This window comes from Cherax quadricarinatus, chromosome 92 (genome assembly GCF_038502225.1).
Source record: "Cherax quadricarinatus isolate ZL_2023a chromosome 92, ASM3850222v1, whole genome shotgun sequence".
In the NCBI taxonomy this organism is placed as follows: Eukaryota; Metazoa; Arthropoda; class Malacostraca; order Decapoda; family Parastacidae; genus Cherax; species Cherax quadricarinatus.
In genome coordinates this window covers 5,449,615-5,469,137 of record NC_091383.1, presented here as the reverse complement: position 1 = coordinate 5,469,137, position 19,523 = coordinate 5,449,615, and the positions used below count along the sequence as shown (strand labels likewise).

The following is a 19,523-nucleotide window of genomic DNA, read 5'->3' as shown; positions in this document are numbered from 1 at the left end:
TTACACTACAGTTTTTAAACTGCAACATTAACACCTCTCCTTCAGAGTGCAGGCACTGTACTTCCCATCTCCAGGACTCAAGTCCGGCCTGCCGCTTTCCCTGAACCCCTTCATAAATGTTACTTTGCTCACACTCCAACAGCACGTCAAGTATTAAAAACCATTCATCTCCATTCACTCCTATCAAACACCCTCACGCACGCCTGCTGGAAGTCCAAGCCCCTCGCACACAAAAGCTCCTTTACCCCCTCCCTACAGCCTTTCCTAGGCCGACCCCTACCCCGCCTTCCTTCGACTACAGACTGATACACTCTTGAAGTCATTCTGTTTCGCTCCATTCTCTCTACATGTCCGAACCACCTCAACAACCCTTCCTCAGCCCTCTGGACAACAGTTTTGGTAATCCCGCACCTCCTCCTAACTTCCAAACTACGAATTCTCTGCATTATATTCACACCACACATTGCCCTCAGACATGACATCTCCACTGCCTCCAGCCTTCTCCTTGCTGCAACATTCATCACCCATGCTTCACACCCATATAAGAGTGTTGGTAAAACTATACTCTCATACATTTCCCTCTTTGCCTCCAAGGACAAAGTTCTTTGTCTCCACAGACTCCTAAGTGCACCACTCACCCTTTTCCCCTCATCAGTTCTATGATTCACCTCATCCTTCATAGACCCATCCGCTGACACGTCCACTCCCAAATATCTGAATACATTCACCTCCTCCATACTCTCTCCCTCGAATCTGATATCCAATCTTTCATCACCTAATATTTTTGTTATCCTCATAACCTTACTCTTTCCTGTATTCACTTTTAATTTTCTTCTTTTGCACACCCTACCAAATTCATCCACCAATCTCTGCAACTTCTCTTCAGAATCTCCCAAGAGCACAGTGTCATCAGCAAAGAGCAACTGTGACAACTCCCACTTTATGTGTGATTCTTTATCTTTTAACTCCACGCCTCGTGTCAAGACCCTCGTTATTCACATTAATCGAGACTTAGCATATATGTACCATTAGCTTGTTACCAAGATCTCCAAAATTTAATAATAATGAAAGAATATTTGTAAGTTTTGAACTGCAGTGTCAGTACACCTCTGGCAAGAAAGTGATGGAGTGAATGATGATGAAAGTGTCTCTTCTTCTTCAGGTCACCCTGCCTCAGTGGGAAATGGCCTATGTGTTAAGAAAAAAAAACTGTAGAATACTACTTTGCAGAATGCAGTGATAATCTTAGAAACCTTATCTTAAAAATTCACTTCAGTCAACTCTCTTAAAGGCTCCTCTTATAGTGCATTTTTTGTAATGGAGTAACAGGGTTCTACTGTATAAAGTACAGTAAAATCTCTTATAAGGTTTCTATATATAGTGTGATTTTTTTGTGAATGTGGTTGTAAAAAGAGCATCAAAACTGAATAGTACAGTGATACCTTGCATATCCGGCCTGCCATTATCTGAACCTTGCCAATATCCAGACAGGCCCTGGGAAAGGGCAAAATTCTGAAATTGTTACCAAAACATCCAAACAGCTTTTCGGATACGGCAGAAGGCTGAATCAAACTTGGCTCGCACTTGAGTGCACCAAATGGCCGCTTGGAGCTACACTCTTCGCCTTCCTTTTAGCATTATTACAGCTGTGTTTTGTCCTAGCTATCTTGTGTATAGCACCAAAGAGGGCCAGGAATGTGCTTACTATAGAAAAAAAAGAGGGAAATATTGTCAGCACGTTAAGAGACCATACAATAAGTGTCAGGGGCCCGAGACTGTTCAACTGCCTCCCAGCTTACGTAAGGGGGATTACCAACAGACCCCTGGCAGTCTTCAAGCTGGCACTGGACAAGCACTTAAAGTCGGTTCCTGACCAACCGGGCTGTGGCTCATACGTTGGTTTGCGTGCAGCCAGCAGTAACAGCCTGGTTGATCAGGCTCTGATCCACCAGGAGGCCTGGTCACAGACCAGGCCGCGGGGACGTTGACCCCCGGAACTCTCTCCAGGTAAACTCCAGGTAAACGTAGATGCAGGTTGGTCCAAGGCTGGGAAAAAACTACAGACGACATGCAGGACTGGCTAGAGTGTGATGAAGACGACCCTGGAGTGCAGTCTCAGATGGATGCAGAGATTGCAGAATCAATGTTGCACCTGGAACATTCCGAAAGTGATGACGATGACCCAATGCCTCCAAGACCAACAACTTTAGCAGCAAGGCCAGGTGTCGAAACACTTTTGGAGTATTTGGAGCATCCATTTGGAGCATCATTTGAAAAGTTATGGTCCTGTGGTCTGTGAAATCTGGGAGGCTGTTATTCGAGCCTAGAGTGTCTGGGCCCACCGCCAGACAACGATGGGCTTGTTTTTTAAACCTACAACGCCATCGCCAATGGTGATGTGATGGGGTATGGATGGGCATTTTTTCCCCCTCATGTATCTGGAAACTCCATGTTTCCGAACTGGTCTTGGCCTATATAGATCAGATATGAGAGGTATCACTGTACATAGTATCAGGACCTTTTCAGGTGTAATTAAATTTTAATGTATTTTTTCAGTTGCATCATGCTAAATTACATTACATAGAGGAGCTCTAAAAGAAAGATGACTGTACATAAGAGTAACATGACTCACGAATCATAATAACACAATTGCAAACAAACCAGGGAACGAGTAGGGTTCGAACCCATGGCAAGTGAGTTAACGCACTGTCCACTTGCCATGGGTTCAAATTCCACCTGTTCCCTGATTTGATAAGGTAGCATGATCTTTGACAGTCCATCAAATGTTGTAGCATTTAACCCTTAAACGGTCCAAACGTATATATACGTTCACACGCGTAGCGCCCCAAACGTATATATACGTTTTCTTTGTCATTCATTCAACATTGCCACAATAAGCCTGAGTCACCTAGACATGAGAGAATGGGTGTGTGCACTCACTGTGTTCCATATTAAAATAATTGGGGATGCCTGGGTACCATATGTTTTTTTTTTCCTTTTAAAAGAAAAGATTTTTTTTTCCTCAAAAAATTGGGGGCGCTACGTGAGTGAACGTATATAGTATACGTTTGGACCGTTTAAGGGTTAAATCAGTGCTGGAGGTGGGAAGTACAATGCCTGCACTTTAAACGAAGGGTTTGGGATAATGACAGTTTGGAGGAACATCTAAACTATCACATCTGAGCGTCTCTGCAAGACAGTGATTATACAGTGGACCCCCGCATAACGATTACCTCCGAATGCGACCAATTATGTAAGTGTATTTATGTAAGTGCGTTTGTACGTGTATGTTTGGGGGTCTGAAATGGACTAATCTACTTCACAATATTCCTTATGGGAACAAATTCGGTCAGTACTGGCACCTGAACATACTTCTGGAGTGAAAAAATATCGTTAACCGGGGGTCCACTGTATATGAGTGACGGTGAAAGTGTTGAATGATGAAAGTTTTTTCTTTCTTTTTGGGTTTTTCCTTCTTTTTGGGTTGAAAAATCCAAAAAGAAGGAAAACCCCAAAAAGAAAGAAAATTTCTTTTTGGGTCACCCTGCCTCAGTGGGAAACGGCCGACGTGTTAAAAAAAAATTATTTTAGGAGCAAGGGGTTAGTAGCCCCTTTTATTTAAATTTCTAAATGTAAAAAGAAGAAAAACTTTATAAAAATATTCTCTTTTGGGTCACTCTGCCTTGGTGGAAGATGGCCAGTGTGTTCCAAAAAAAAAAAAAAAAAATCGATTTCATTTTTGGCATTCTTGAAAATTTCTACATTATATTCACCTAACACCTACTGTATAATATTTATTGCTGTCCTAAATTCATTTATATCTGAAATTTTTTTTATTTTTCCTTTCCTTTGCAGTTAGTTTCTCCAGTTAATTGATACAGCCGGTTTGTTGAAAGAAGGAGAAAGTAAATCATTTGTATTTTTTGTATTTATACATAAACGAAAAAGGAGAGGGGGGTGGGGTTCCATGATTGTGAGGAAGGGCTTTTGATCCAAGGAGGTGGAGCTGCCCTCTCCATTTTCATATCAGACTTGATTACCTTCCATCCTATTGCGCTGTACGACCTCCGTGTTGTGGGATATTTTGGTAAATGCGTTTGAAAAGTATACAGCCTCTCGTCATTTAGCAACATGCTGTACACACTTGTTTACCGATGACTCGGACTTACGACGGGCTCTTTGATCAGTGTGCATACCTAAATAATGTATATTAGAGCTGATTTCCTATATTCTGCTTATTACAATATAGAGTACATTACTATATAAACATTTAAAAATATATTAACCCTTTCAGGGTTTCGGACGTACTAGTATGGCTTACGCACCAGGGTTTTTGACGTACTAGTACGCCTAAATTCTAGCGCCCTCAAATTTAGTGAGAGAAAGCTGATAGGCCTACATATGAAAGAATGGGTCTATGTGGTCAGTGTGTGCAGTATAAAAAAAAATCCTGCAGCACACAGTGCGTAACGAGAAAAAAAAAACTGACCGTCTTTTTGGATTAAAACAGCGACTTTGCACTGTATTTTCGTATGGTATTTATTGTTGTATTCTAGTTTTCCTGGTCTCATTTTATAGAATGGAAGACATATTACAGAAATTGATATGATTTTGACTGGTTTTTCAATGAAAAGTACCTTGAAATTGAGCTCAAAGTAGCAGAAATGTTCGATTTTTACCAAAGTTCAAAAGCAAACAAATCATGCTAAGCGTCCAATACACGTCAACTGGTGAGTCTGATATTCTTTCACAAGTGCGCCAATATTATTTATACCATTTCTACACTAATGCAGTAGTCTGCAAAACAGTAAATCTTCTATTTTTTGTGAAAATAAAAAAATTCAAAATGGAAAGCAAAAGAATGTAAGAGAGGCATGGGAACGTGACTAATGAACAGAGGAAATGTTATTTTAGTGCCAGGAATGCCTTTCTTGTTTATTCTGGACCCTATTTGGAAATTGGCATCTTTTGAAATTTGTGTGAAATTGGCAAAATTGCTAAATTCTGACTACTGTATTGGATAGTTGAAATCGGTAAATGGATGGTTTCTTGTACTCATTCGATAGAAAAAATGGAGTTCTAGCGAAATAGTTATGATTTTTGTCGACTAGTACACTGGAATTGGCCGAAAATAGGGCTCAGACTGGGCAAAATCGCCGATGCGTAAACATCGTCGAGACCACTAACTTTGCAAGAGCATAATTCCGTAAGTTTTCCATCAAATTTCATACTTTTGGTGTCATTATGATCGGGAAAAGATTCTCTATCTTTTCATAAGAAAAAATTTTTTTTTTTTTTTTGAAACTTGGGCGACCCTGAGAACAAGCCTGGGAGAGGGCCTGGCAACCCTGAAAGGGTTAAAAATGTTACAAATAGTGCAAAAGTGATACTAAAACAAAAAGATGGTTGACACAAACCCACTACCGTTATAGTATGCTCCTTGGTTAGTGACAAATTCATTTACAGACATAGTCTTAGGAACAGAACTCTCTTGTTAAGTGAGGAGAGGTTGTATTAAAAATTGAATACTGTCCAGAATTGAATACCATCCATGTACCATCCAGAATTTAACGCCATTCAGAACTGAATACCATCCAAAATTGAATACCATCTAAAATTGAAAACCGTCCCGAATTGAATACCATAAGGCCTTTCCATATATTATTCAGTATATGGATGTACGATGCTTTTTGAATTCTATTTACAAAAAAAAAAAGACTGTACAGAAGAGCTTAATAAAAGAGTGTACTATAAATAAATCCTTGAAAAAAATTTTTTTTTCCTCTATTCCGTTTGTTTCAATTTTACAGGCAAATGAGGTTGAGAGAGCTGGCCATCTCGTTCAGCTTCTGCGTTGTGTCGATTTCCACTCGTTGACATCAGCAGACATATCCAACATGCTCTTCTACAGCATCGTAAGTGAAAATGACCTAGCAGTACAAGTGTTAGAATGTATAAAAAAACTAAAAAAGTCCCTGTTGGAAACAAGTGACTGTAACCAAAATTCAGATAAGGATCTGTTAATTCAAAGAATAAATGAATGCTTAGAAGAGCAAAGAAACTCAAAGAAATGTGATTCAGATAGAGATGATAACGGACAGATTGAAGAAAGAGATGAGGAGAAAAAAGTAAGAACGATTGTTGAAAGTTTGTTGAAGCGACTCAAGAGGAAGTTGTCGCAGGTTGCATGTGTTGTGGGGTTCAAGCGATTGCAATCATCGCAGAGGAAGAAAAAAGCAAAGAACAGCGATGACGAAGATGAGGTTGATGTAGTGTGGACGTCCCGAATGAGAAATTCCGAGATGTCACCGGTCGTCTACTCGTTTAATCTGGCATCTAAGAAAATAGTAGAAGAAATAGTTTTAACTAAGCTCTGCGATAGTCCAGTTCAGTGCTCGGGATACCAAGTTTGTTCTGTGGGTAAGTTCTTGCTATCTCTGTGATTGATGGTCCAGTTAAATTTTTAGAATGTACAGTGGACCCCCGGTTAACGATATTTTTTCATTCCAGAAGTATGTTCAGGTGCCAGTACTGACCGAATTTGTTCCCATAAGGAATATTGTGAAGTAGATTAGTCCATTTCAGACCCACAAACATACACATACAAACGCACTTACATAAATACACTTACATAATTGGTCGCATTGGGAGGTGATCGTTAAGCGGGGGTCCACTGTATATCATTGATATATTCAATACCAAAAATTTTGTGATGGTTTAGTTCAATGTTTAGGATACCAAGTTTATTCTGTTGGTAAGCATTTCTTGCCAAGAAAGCAATTAAATTATACATACAATAAGCTCTCTTATAAAGATTCTCTATGTCATGGATGTTTTTGTAAATACAGTAGGACTCCCGTATCCACGGGGGATTTGTTTCAAGAACCTGCCGTGGATACCGAAACCATGGATAGTAGCAAACCCTATAAATAAGTCCTATACATGCCTATTATAAAATTTAATTGATAAATTATGCACAATAAGTGGAGAATTATCACTTATTCACTGATGGGAAACACTTCACAGCTTCTCTTAGGTTTTGAAGAACTGCCAACTTCTCTACTTTTGCACTTTGAGGTTATTATTATACAAAATTATGAGGTATTTTTGGGCCACAGTAAACTGGATAACTGAAACTGCAGATACTGAATCAGTGGATATGGGGGTTCTACTGTACAAGTAAAAGGACATATATAATTGGCCCCTCAAGGGAGGTTCCTTGATGCTGGTGAGGGGCTCTTGATCTTAGGATTTGGACCTGTGCTCCAATTCTTTGAATCGAGCCTGAAGGCCTTCTGTTCTCCCCAGGTGCTGTATGACCTCTTTGAGTTTAACACTCCCCCATAAATATAATTATTTTTTTATTTGATTAACACATTGGCCGTATCCCACCAAGGCAGGGTGGCCCATAAAAGAAAAACTTTGATCATCATTCACTCCATCACTGTCTTGCCAGAGACACACTTACACTAGTTTTAAAACTGCAACATTAACATCCCTCCTTCAGAGTGCAGGCACTATACTTCCCATCTCCAGGACTCAAGTCCGGCCTGCTGGTTTCCCTGAACCCCTTCATAAATGTTACCTTGCTCACACCCCAACAGCACAGCAAGTCCTAAACACCATTTCTCCATTTGCTCCTATCTAACATGCTCACGCATGCTTGCTGGACGTCCAAGCCCCTCACACACAAAACCTCTTTTACCCCCTCCCTCCAGCCTTTCCTAGGCTGACCCCGTACCCTGCCTTCCCTCCACTGCAGATTTATGCACTCTCGAAATCATTCTATTTTGTTCCATCCTCTCTTCATGTCCGAACCACCTCAGCAACCCTTCCTCAGCACTCTAGATAATAGTTTTGGTAATCCCACACCTCCTAATTTCCAAACTTCGGAGTCTCTGCATTATATTCACACCACACATTGCCCTCAGACACAACATCTCCACTGCCTCCAGCCGTCTCCTTGTTGCAACATTCACCACCCATGCTTCACACCCATGTAAGAGTGTTGGTATAACTATACTATACTCTCATACATTTCCCCTCTTTGCTTCCATGGATAATGTTCTTTGTCTCCACATACTCCTCAGTGTACCACTCACCTTTTTTCCCCCATGTCAATTCCATGACTCACCTCATCCTTCATGGACCCATCTGCTGACACATCCAGCTAGGTGAACAGGGACAGCAGGTGTAAGAAGACTAGCATCTAGATACCTACTTACTGCTAGGTGAACAGGGACAGCAGGTGTAAGAAGACTAGCATCTAGATACCTACTTACTGCTAGGTGAACAGTGAGAGCAGGTGTAAACAAACATGCCCAATGTTTCCATCCATGCCAGAGATTGAACCCCAGACACTCAGTGTGGAGGCGAGTGCATTTCCAACTAAGCCACAGGAGGCTTTGAGTTTTAGGGGCTTGAGCATCTAGCAGGCTTGTGAGAGCTTAGCAGATGGGAGTGCATGGAGGCAAGTGGTTTTTAATGGACTTGCTGTTAGAGTGTAAGCAAAATAACCTTTATGAAGGAATTCAGGAAATTGATTAGCTGAACTTGAATCCTGAAGGAGGGGCGAGGATCTTACAGTCACACGACAGTCTGAATTGTGATGTCATATAATTATTATAAATAACTTGACATTGCAGGTTGCAGTATATACATCATAGGTGGTGAGTATCACCTGGGTCATGGCAACTGGAACAAGAGTTTATGGAGATACAGTACAGCATCTAGGAAATGGATCAGTGAAAACATGTAAGTTTTTATTTTTTTTTTTTACTTCAGCCCTTCAAGAAAGGTGCTTTTATTCAAATAATAATAAGATTTATTTCTACAAGTACATAATAATAATAATAATAACATTTTATTTTGGGATGATACATGTTTGCACAAAGGAATATAATGGTTGGGCGTACATGCCAAAAGCCCCTTTATATGCAAAGCATTTCAAGCAAGCTTAAACGCAATTTAAAATTAACAAGGCAATAACAGTGCATATAGGGGGTAAAGGAGGTTTTGTGTGCGAGGGGCTTGGACTTCCAGCAGGTATGCGTGAGCGTGTTTGATAGGAGTGAATGGAGACAAATGGTTTTTAATACTTGACGTGCTGTTGGAGTGTGAGCAAAGTAACATTTATGAAGGGGTTCAGGGAAACCGGCAGGCCGGACTTGAGTCCTGGAGATGGGAAGTACAGTGCCTGCACTCTGAAGGAGGGGTGTTAATGTTGCAGTTTAAAAACTGTAGTGTAAAGCACCCTTCTGGCAAGACAGTGATGGAGTGAATGATGGTGAAAGTTTTTCTTTTTCGGGCCACCCTGCCTTGGTGGGAATCGGCCAGTGTGATAATAATAATAAAAAAAAAATGGTCATTAGGTGAGTTACAATGAATACAAGAAAACTGAATATTAGATCATGCTATATGACTTTGATAAGTTTTGTAGGGATGAATTACAGTTTTGATTGTTAATGTGAGTTGGACACAATGGAGTGATTAACATTTGAGGTGAATATAGATACTGAGAGAGTATACGTGTATATTGATTATAAATGTTACCTATATTCATGATATTGAGAAAATACACGTATAGTTTTTACATATTTATTTATGAGCTGGGATAGGTTAAGGAGATAAGGTGTATTTTGACTGTAGTTTTAAAACTACTGATACAACTTATACAGACCATAGCTGATGCCAGTGACATCAGTGACATGCAAAGAGCACCTGTATATACTTCAGTGTAAGCACTTGGTCTACACATCCTCTACCCTTCCTCAATCCTCTCTGCTCCTCTGCAACCCTACTTTCTCTTTTACCACTAATCCTTTCATTAATAATTCTGCCATAAACTTTTCTTGGTGTCTCTCTCTGTCTCTCTCTGTCTCTGTCTCTCTCTGTCTCTGTCTCTCTCTGTCTCTCTCTCTGTCTCTCTCTCTCTCTGTCTCTCTCTCTGTCTGTCTCTCTCTCTCTCTCTGTCTCTCTCTCTGTCTCTCTCTGTCTCTCTCTCTCTCTGTCTCTGTCTCTCTCTCTCTCTCTGTCTCTCTCTCTCTCTGTCTGTCTCTCTCTCTGTCTCTCTGTCTCTCTCTCTGTCTCTCTGTCTGTCTCTCTCTCTCTCTCTCTCTCTCTCTCTCTCTCTCTCTCTCTCTCTCTCTCTCTCTCTCTCTCTCTCTCTCTCTCTCTCTCTCTCTCTCTCTCTCTCTCTCATATATATATATATATATATATATATATATATATATATATATATATATATATATATATATATATATATATATATATACAGTGGACCCCCGGTTAACGATTTTAATCCGTGCAAGAGGGCTCATCGTTATGCGAAATAATCGTTATGCGAATCAATTTTCCCCATAAGAAATAATGGAAATAAAATTAATCCGTGCAAGACGCCCAAAAGTATGAAAAAAAATTTTTTTTACCACATGAAATGTTAATTTTAATACACACAAACTGAAAAAGGCATGCACAATTAAATGACACTTACTTTTATTGAAGATCTGGTGATGATTGATGGGATGGGAGGAGGGGAGAGAGTGTGTTAGTGTTTAGAAGGGGAATCCCCTTCCATTAGGACTTGAGGTAGTAAGTCCTTTTCTGGGGTTACTTCCCTTCTTCTTTTAATGCCACTAGGGCCAGCTTCAGAGTCACTGGACTTCTTTCGCACAAGATATCTGTCCATAGTGGCCTGTACCTCTCGTTCCTTTATGACTTGCCTAAAGTGTTTCACAACATTGTCAGTGTAATAATCACCAGCACGGCTTGCAATAGCTGTGTGAGGGTGATTTTCATCCATGAAGGTTTGCACTTCAAGCCACTTAGCACAGATTTCCTTAATCTTTGAAGTAGGCAACTTCTTCAATTTCTCTCTCCCCTCCTCCGAAGCAATTTCCTCAGGTGTGGCCTCTTGCTGTTGAAGTTGATCTAGCAGCTCATCAGTGGTTAGTTCTTCATTGTCCTCCTCCACCAACTCTTCCACATCCTCCCCACTAACCTCCAACCCCAAGGACTTTCCCAATGCCACAATGGATTCCTCAACTGGCACAGGATTCTCAGGGTTAGCCTCAAACCCTTCAAAATCCCTTTTGTCTACACATTCTGGCCACAGTTTCTTCCAAGCAGAGTTCAAGGTCCTCTTTGTCACTTCCTCCCAAGCCTTACCTATAAGGTTTACACAATTGAGGATATTAAAGTGATCTCTCCAAAACTCTCTTAGAGTCAGTTGAGTTTCTGAGGTCATTACAAAGCACCTTTCAAACAGAGCTTTTGTGTACAGTTTCTTGAAGTTGGAAATAACCTGCTGGTCCATGGGCTGCAGGAGAGGAGTGGTATTAGGAGGCAAAAACTTCACCTTAATGAAGCTCATGTCCCCATAAAGTCGCTCTGACACGTCTGTAGGATGACCAGGGGCATTGTCTAACACCAGGAGGCACTTAAGTTCTAATTTCTTTTCAGTTAGGTAATTTTTCACATTGGGGGCAAATGCATGGTGTAACCAGTTATAGAAAAATTCCCTAGTGACCCATGCCTTACTGTTTGCCCTCCACAGCACACACAAATTATCCTTGAGGACATTCTTTTGCCTGAACGCTCTGGGAGTTTCAGAGTGATACACTAATAAAGGCTTCACTTTGCAATCACCAGTAGCATTGGCACACATCAACAAAGTAAGCCTGTCTTTCATAGGCTTATGTCCTGGGAGTGCCTTTTCCTCCTGAGTAATGTAGGTCCTGCTTGGCATTTTCTTCCAGAACAGGCCTGTTTCATCACAATTAAACACTTGTTCAGGTTTCAGTCCTTCAGTTTCTATGTACTCCTTGAATTCCTGCACATATTTTTCAGCCGCTTTGTGGTCCGAACTGGCAGCCTCACCATGCCTTATCACACTATGGATGCCACTACGCTTCTTAAATCTCTCAAACCAACCTTTGCTGGCCTTAAATTCACTCACATCATCACTAGTTGCAGGCATTTTTTTAATTAAATCGTCATGCAACTTCCTAGCCTTTTCACATATGATCGCTTGAGAGACGCTATCTCCTGCTATCTGTTTTTCATTTATCCACACCAATAAGAGTCTCTCAACATCTTCCATCAATTGCGATCTTTGTTTCGAAAACACAGTTGAACCTTTGGCAAGAACAGCTTCCTTGATTGTCTTTCTGGTGCCCACAATAGTAGCGATGGTTGATTGGGGTTTCTTGTACAGCTTGACTAGGTCGGCTATACGCACTCCACTTTCATACTTATCAATTATCTCTTTCTTCATCTCTATAGTAATTCTTACCCTTTGAGGTGTAGGGTTGGCACTAGAAGCTTTCTTGGGGCCCATGGTCACTTATTTTCCAGAAACAGCACCGAAAATACTGTAATAATACGAAATATTCCGAGTGTATGCTTGGATGTTACCGCGGAGGCTGGCTGGTAAACAATGGGACGGAGCGGCACATGTGAGGCTGGCTGAGGGCACATTGGACGCGTCTCGGACGAAAATCGGTATGCGGGTTTTTAATCGGTATGCGGGGCAAAAATTTTGCGATAAAAGTAATCGTTATGCGGAAAAATCGCTATGCGATGCCATCGTTATGCGGGGGTCCACTGTATATATATATATACAGTGGACCCCCGGTTAACGAACTTTTTTCATTCCAGTAGTATGTTCAGGTGCCAGTACTGACCGAATTTTTTCCCATAAGGAATATTGTGAAGTAGATTAGTCCATTTCAGACCCCCAAACATACACGTACAAACGCACTTACATAAATACACTTACATAATTGGTCGCATTTGGAGGTGATCGTTAAGCGGGGGTCCACTGTATATAGGGGTCTGAAATGGACTAATCTACTTCACAATATTCCTTATGGGAAAAAATTCGGTCAGTACTGGCACCTGAACATACTTCTGGAGTGAAAAAAGTTCGTTAACCGGGGGTCCACTGTATATATATATGAAGGGGTTCAGGGAAACCGGCAGGCCGGACTTGAGTCCTGGAGATGGGAAGTACAGTGCCTGCACTCTGAAGGAAGGGTGTTAATGTTGCAGTTTAAAAACTGTAGTGTAACGCACCCTTCTGGCAAGACAGTGATGGAGTGAATGATGGTGAAAGTTTTTCTTTTTCGGGCCACCCTGCCTTGGTGGGAATCGGCCAGTGTGATAATAAAAAAAAAAAATATGTATATATACATGTATATATATACATATATGTATATATATATGTATATATATATATATATATATATATATATATATATATATATATATATATATATATATATATACATATATATATATATATATATATATATATATATATATATAGTTCTTCTTTCAACACACCGGCCGTATCCCACCGAGGCGGGGTGGCCCAAAAGGAAAAACGAAAGTTTCTCCTTTTACATTTAGTAATATATACAGGAGAAGAGGTTACTGGCCCCTTGCTCCCGGCATTTTAATTGCCTCCTACAACAGCATGGTTTACAGAGGAAGAATCCTGTTCCACTTCCCCATGGAGATAAGAGGAAATAAACAAGAACAAGAACTAGAAAGAAAATAGAAGAAAACCCAGAGGGGTGTGTATATATATGCTTGTACATGTATGTGTAGTGTGACCTAAGTGTAAGTAGAAGTAGCAAGACGTACCTGAAATCTTGCATGTTTATGAAACAGAAAAAAGGACACCAGCAATCCTACCATCATGTAAAACAATTACAGGCTTTTGTTTTACATTCACTTGGCAGGACGGTAGTACCTCCCTGGGTGGTTGCTGTCTACCAACCTACTACCAATATGTATACATATATTCATCTTTCTTCTTTCTTTCAACGTACCAGCCATATCCCACTGAGGCAGGGTGGCCCAAAAGAAAAAACTAGGGGTTACTAGCAATGGACTAGTAACCCCTTCTCCTGTAGACATTTACTAAAAAAGAGAAGAAGAAAAACTTTATAAAACTGGGATGCTTGAATGTGCGTGGATGTAGTGCGGATGACAAGAAACAGATGATTGCTGATGTTATGAATGAAAAGAAGTTGGATGTCCTGGCCCTAAGTGAAACAAAGCTGAAGGGGGTAGGGGAGTTTCGGTGGGGGGGGAAATAAATGGGATTAAATCTGGAGTATCTGAGAGAGCTAGAGCAAAGGAAGGGGTAGCAGTAATGTTGAAGGATCAGTTATGGAAGGAGAAAAGAGAATATGAATGTGTAAATTCAAGAATTATGTGGATTAAAGTAAAGGTTGGCTGCAAAAAGTGGGTCATAATAAGCGTGTATGCACCTGGAGAAGAGAGGATTGCAGAGGAGAGATAGAGATTTTGGGAGATGTTAAGTGAATGTATAGGAGCCTTTGAACCAAGTGAGAGAGTAATTGTGGTAGGGGACCTGAATGCTAAAGTAGGAGAAACTTTTAGAGAGGGTGTGGTAGGTAAGTTTGGGGTGCCAGGTGTAAATGATAATGGGAGCCCTTTGATTGAACTTTGTATAGAAAGGGGTTTAGTTATAGGTAATACATATTTTAAGAAAAAGAGGATAAATAAGTATACAAGATATGATGTAGGGCAAAATGACAGTAGTTTGTTGGATTATGTATTGGTAGATAAAAGATTGTTGAGTAGACTTCAGGATGTACATGTTTATAGAGGGGCCACAGATATATCAGATCACTTTCTAGTTGTAGCTACACTGAGAGTAAAAGGTAGATGGGATACAAGGAGAATAGAAGCATCAGGGAAGAGAGAGGTGAAGGTTTATAAACTAAAAGAGGAGGCAGTTAGGGTAAGATATAAACAGCTATTGGAGGATAGATGGGCTAATGAGAGCATAGGCAATGGGGTCGAAGAGGTATGGGGTAGGTTTAAAAATGTAGTGTTTGAGTGTTCAGCAGAAGTTTGTGGTTACAGGAAAGTGGGGTGCGGGAGGGAAGAGGAGCGATTGGTGGAATGATGATGTAAAGAGAGTAGTAAGGGAGAAAAAGTTAGCATATGAGAAGTTTTTACAAAGTAGAAGTGATGCAAGGAGGGAAGAGTACGTATATGGAGAAAAAGAGAGAGGTTAAGAGAGTGGTGAAGCAATGTAAAAAGAGAGCAAATGAGAGAGTGGGTGAGATGTTATCAACAAATTTTGTTGAAAATAAGAAAAAGTTTTGGAGTGAGATTAACAAGTTAAGGAAGCCTAGAGAACAAATGGATTTGTCAGTTAAAAATAGGAGAGAAGAGTTATTAAATGGAGAGTTAGAGGTATTGGGAAGATGGAGGGAATATTTTGAGGAATTGTTAAATGTTGATGAAGATAGGGAAGCTGTGATTTTGTGTATAGGGCAAGGAGGAATAACATCTTGTAGGAGTGTTGTGAGTGTGGGAGAAGTTTGTGAGGCAGTAGGTAAAATGAAAGGGGGTAAGGCAGCCAGGATTGATGGGATAAAGATAGAAATGTTAAAAGCAGGTGGGGATATAGTTTTGGAGTGGTTGGTGCAATTATTTAATAAATGCATGGAAGAAGGTAAGGTACCTAGGGATTGGCAGAGAGCATGCATAGTTCCTTTGTATAAAGGCAAAGGGGACAAAAGAGAGTGCAAAAATTATAGGGGGATAAGTCTGTTGAGTATACCTGGTAAAGTGTATGGTAGAGTTTTTATTGAAAGAATTAAGAGTAAGATGGAGAATAGGATAGCAGATGAACAAGGAGGCTTTAGGAAAGGTAGGGGGTGTGTGGACCAGGTGTTTACAGTGAAACATATAAGTGAACAGTATTTAGATAAGGCTAAAGAGGTCTTTGTGGCATTTATGGATTTGGAAAAGGCGTATGACAGGGTGGATAGGGGGGCAATGTGGCAGATGTTGCAGGTGTATGGTGTAGGAGGTAGGTTACTGAAAGCAGTGAAGAGTTTTTACGAGGATAGTGAGGCTCAAGTTAGAGTACATAGGAAAGAGGGAAATTATTTCCCAGTGAAAGTAGGACTTAGACAAGGATGTGTGATGTCACCGTGGTTGTTTAATATATTTATAGATGGGGTTGTAAGAGAAGTAAATGCGAGGGTCTTGGCGAGAGGCGTGGAGTTAAAAGATAAAGAATCACACGTAAAGTGGGAGTTGTCACAGTTGCTCTTTGCTGATGACACTGTGCCCTTGGGAGATTCTGAAGAGAAAATTGCAGAGGTTGGTGGATGAATTTGGTAGGGTGTGCAAAAGAAGAAAATTAAAAGTGAATGAAGTAAAGAGTAAGGTTATGAGGATAATAAAAAGATTAGGTGATGAAAGATTGGATATCAGATTGGAGGGAGAGAGTATGGAGGAGGTGAATGTATTCAGATATTTGGGAGTGGACGTGTCAGCGGATAGGTCTATGAAAGATGAGGTGAATCATAGAATTGATGAGGGGAAAAGGGTGAGCAGTGCACTTAGGAGTCTGTGGAGACAAAGAACTTTGTCCTTGGAGGCAAAGAGGGGAATGTATGAGAGTATAGTTTTACCAACGCTCTTATATGGGTGGGAAGCATGGGTGATGAATGTTGCAGCGAGGAGAAGGCTGGAGGCAGTGGAGATGTCATGTCTGAGGGCAATGTGTGGTGTGAATATAATGCAGAGAATTCGTAGTTTGGAAGTTAGGAGGAGGTGCGGGATTACCAAAACTGTTGTCCAGAGGGCTGAGGAAGGGTTGTTGAGGTGGTTCGGACATGTAGAGAGAATGGAGCTAAAAAGAGTGACTTCAAGAGTGTATCAGTCTGTAGTGGAAGGAAGGCGGGGTAGGGGTCGGCCTAGGAAAGGTTGGAGGGAGGGGGTAAAGGAGGTTTTGTGTGCGAGGGGCTTGGACTTCCAGCAGGCATGCGTGAGCGTGTTTGATAGGAGTGAATGGAGACAAATGGTTTTTAATACTTGACGTGCTGTTGGAGTGTGAGCAAAGTAACATTTATGAAGGGGTTCAGGGAAACCGGCAGGCCGGACTTGAGTCCTGGAGATGGGAAGTACAGTGTCTGCACTCTGAAGGAGGGGTGTTAATGTTGCAGTTTAAAAACTGTAGTGTAAAGCACCCTTCTGGCAAGACAGTGATGGAGTGAATGTTGGTGAAAGTTTTTCTTTTTCGGGCCACCCTGCCTTGGTTTGGAATCGGCCAGTGTGATAATAAAATATAAATAATACAGGAGAAGGGGTTACTAGCCCCTTGCTCCCGGCATTTTAGCCGCTTCTTACAACACGCATGGCTTACGGAGGAAGAATTCTGTTCCACTTTCCCATGGAGGTAAGAGGAAATAATCAAGAACAAGAACTAGAAAGAAAACAGAAGAAACCCCAGAGGGATGTGTGTATATATATATATGCTTGTACATGTATGTGTAGTGTGACCTAAATGCAAGTAGAAGTAGCAAGACATACCTGAAATCTTGCATGTTTATGAGACAGACAAAAGACACCAGCAATCCTACCATCATGTAAAACAATTACAGGCTTTCGTTGTACTCACTAACAGCACCTTTCAAGGCAGGTGAAATTGCTGACCTAGAAAATGTACAGAGAACCTTCACGGCGAGCATAACGGAGATAAAACACCTCAATTACTGGGAGCGCTTGAGGTTCCTGAACCTGTATTCCCTGGAACGCAGGCGGGAGAGATACATGATTATATACACCTGGAAAATCCTAGAGGGACTAGTACCGAACTTGCACACGAAAATCACTCACTATGAAAGCAAAAGACTTGGCAGACGATGCAACATCCCCCCAATGAAAAGCAGGGGTGTCACTAGCACGTTAAGAGACCATACAATAAGTGTCAGGGGCCCGAGACTGTTCAACTGCCTCCCAGCATACATAAGGGGGATTACCAACAGACCCCTGGCAGTCTTCAAGCTGGCACTGAACAAGCACCTAAAGTCGGTACCTGACCAGCCGGGCTGTGGCTCGTACGTTGGTTTGCGTGCATCCAGCAGTAACAGCCTGGTTGATCAGGCTCTGATACACCAGGAGGCCTGGTCACAGACCGGGCTGCGGGGGCGTTGACCCCCGGAACTCTCTCCAGGTAAACTCCAGGTAAACACTCACTTGGCAGGACGGTAGTACATCCCTGGGTGGTTGCTGTCTACCAACCTACTACCAATATATATACATATATATGTATATATATATATATATATATATATATATATATATATATATATATATATATATATATATATATATATGTCGTGCCGAATATGTAAAGCTGGTCAGTTAGCAAGAACTCATTTAAAATTAAGTCCTTTGTGAAATTTTTTCTTATACGTTTAAAGATATATTTTCTTTCATTAACGTTAATGTAAAAAATGTTAATTTTGCACCAAAAGAATCTTAGAAAACTTACCTAACCTTATTATAACAAGAGCAACTTATTTTAGCCTAACCCAACTAAATATATTTTAAATACATTTACAATAATTTAGTACTAAACAAACACAATCAAATATATTTTTTTCGTTAGTTTCAGAATGATTTTGGCGAAATTATTGCATACACAAATTTTCACTTGTCCTATATGGCAAGATGAGCGTTGCTATTTAAGCCAAGATCGTAAGTTCTGCCTATTCGGCACGACATATGTATATATATATATATATATATATATATATATATATATATATATATATATATATATATATATATATATATATATATATATATATATATATATAAACTGGACATTTCCCACCAAGGTGGGGTGACCCAAAAACGAAACAGTTTCACCATCATTCACTCTAGCACTGTCTTGCCAGAGGCATATATATACTGCTACAATTTAGATGACCAAACTGCAGATAGCTCCATCCCTTCTTCAGAGTGCAGGGACTGTGCCTTTCAATCTCCAGGACTCAAGTCCAGTTAACCGGTTTCCCTGAATCCCTTCACACTCCACTTGCTCCTGTCTAACACACTTACACATGCCTGCTAGATGTCTAACTCCCTTTTACACAAAACCCTCAATAATTCTTACAATCTCCCTTGACCCTTTTTCTTTGGTACAAGGAAACTATGCATGCTCTCTGCCAATTCTTTGGCTCCTTCCCATCTTAAGTTTTTTTTCAACACGCTGGCCATACAGTAAGTGTCAGGGGCCCGAGACTGTTCAACTGACTCCCAGCATACATAAGGGGGATTACCAACAGACCCCTGGCAGTCTTCAAGCTGGCACTGGACAAGCACCTAGAGTCGGTTCCTGACCAGCCGGGCTGTGGCTCGTGTGTTGGTTTGCATGCAGCCAGCAGTAACAGCCTGGTTGATCAGGCTCTGATCCACCAGGAGGCCTGGTCACAGACCGGGCCGTGGGGGCATTGACCCCCGGAACTCTCTCCAGGTAAACTCCAGGTATCCCACCGTGGCAGGGTGACCTAAAAAGAAAAACAAAAGGGTTTCTTTTTAAATAACAAAAAGGCACAATACCGTGACTGGAACGATACTCAAATAACCCGCACATAAAAGACAGAAGCTTACGACGACGTTTCGGTCCAACTTGGACCATTGACAAAGTCACACTACTGATGAAATTAGACACA

At 40.8% G+C, this 19,523-nt stretch overlaps 1 protein-coding gene across 4 annotated transcripts in view; it reads left to right on the top strand.

Moving 5' to 3' along the window:
* Positions 1-19,523, top strand: part of LOC128698307 (kelch-like protein 30) — a 72,661-nt gene that overhangs the window by 43,727 nt on the left and 9,411 nt on the right. For all 4 annotated transcript variants that reach the window (XM_070104489.1, XM_070104490.1, XM_070104487.1 and 1 more), the window contains exons 6-7: positions 5,811-6,420; positions 8,646-8,754. In XM_070104489.1, the coding sequence (XP_069960590.1) occupies positions 5,811-6,420; positions 8,646-8,754 (719 nt within the window). The remainder of the gene's footprint in view (positions 1-5,810; positions 6,421-8,645; positions 8,755-19,523) is intronic.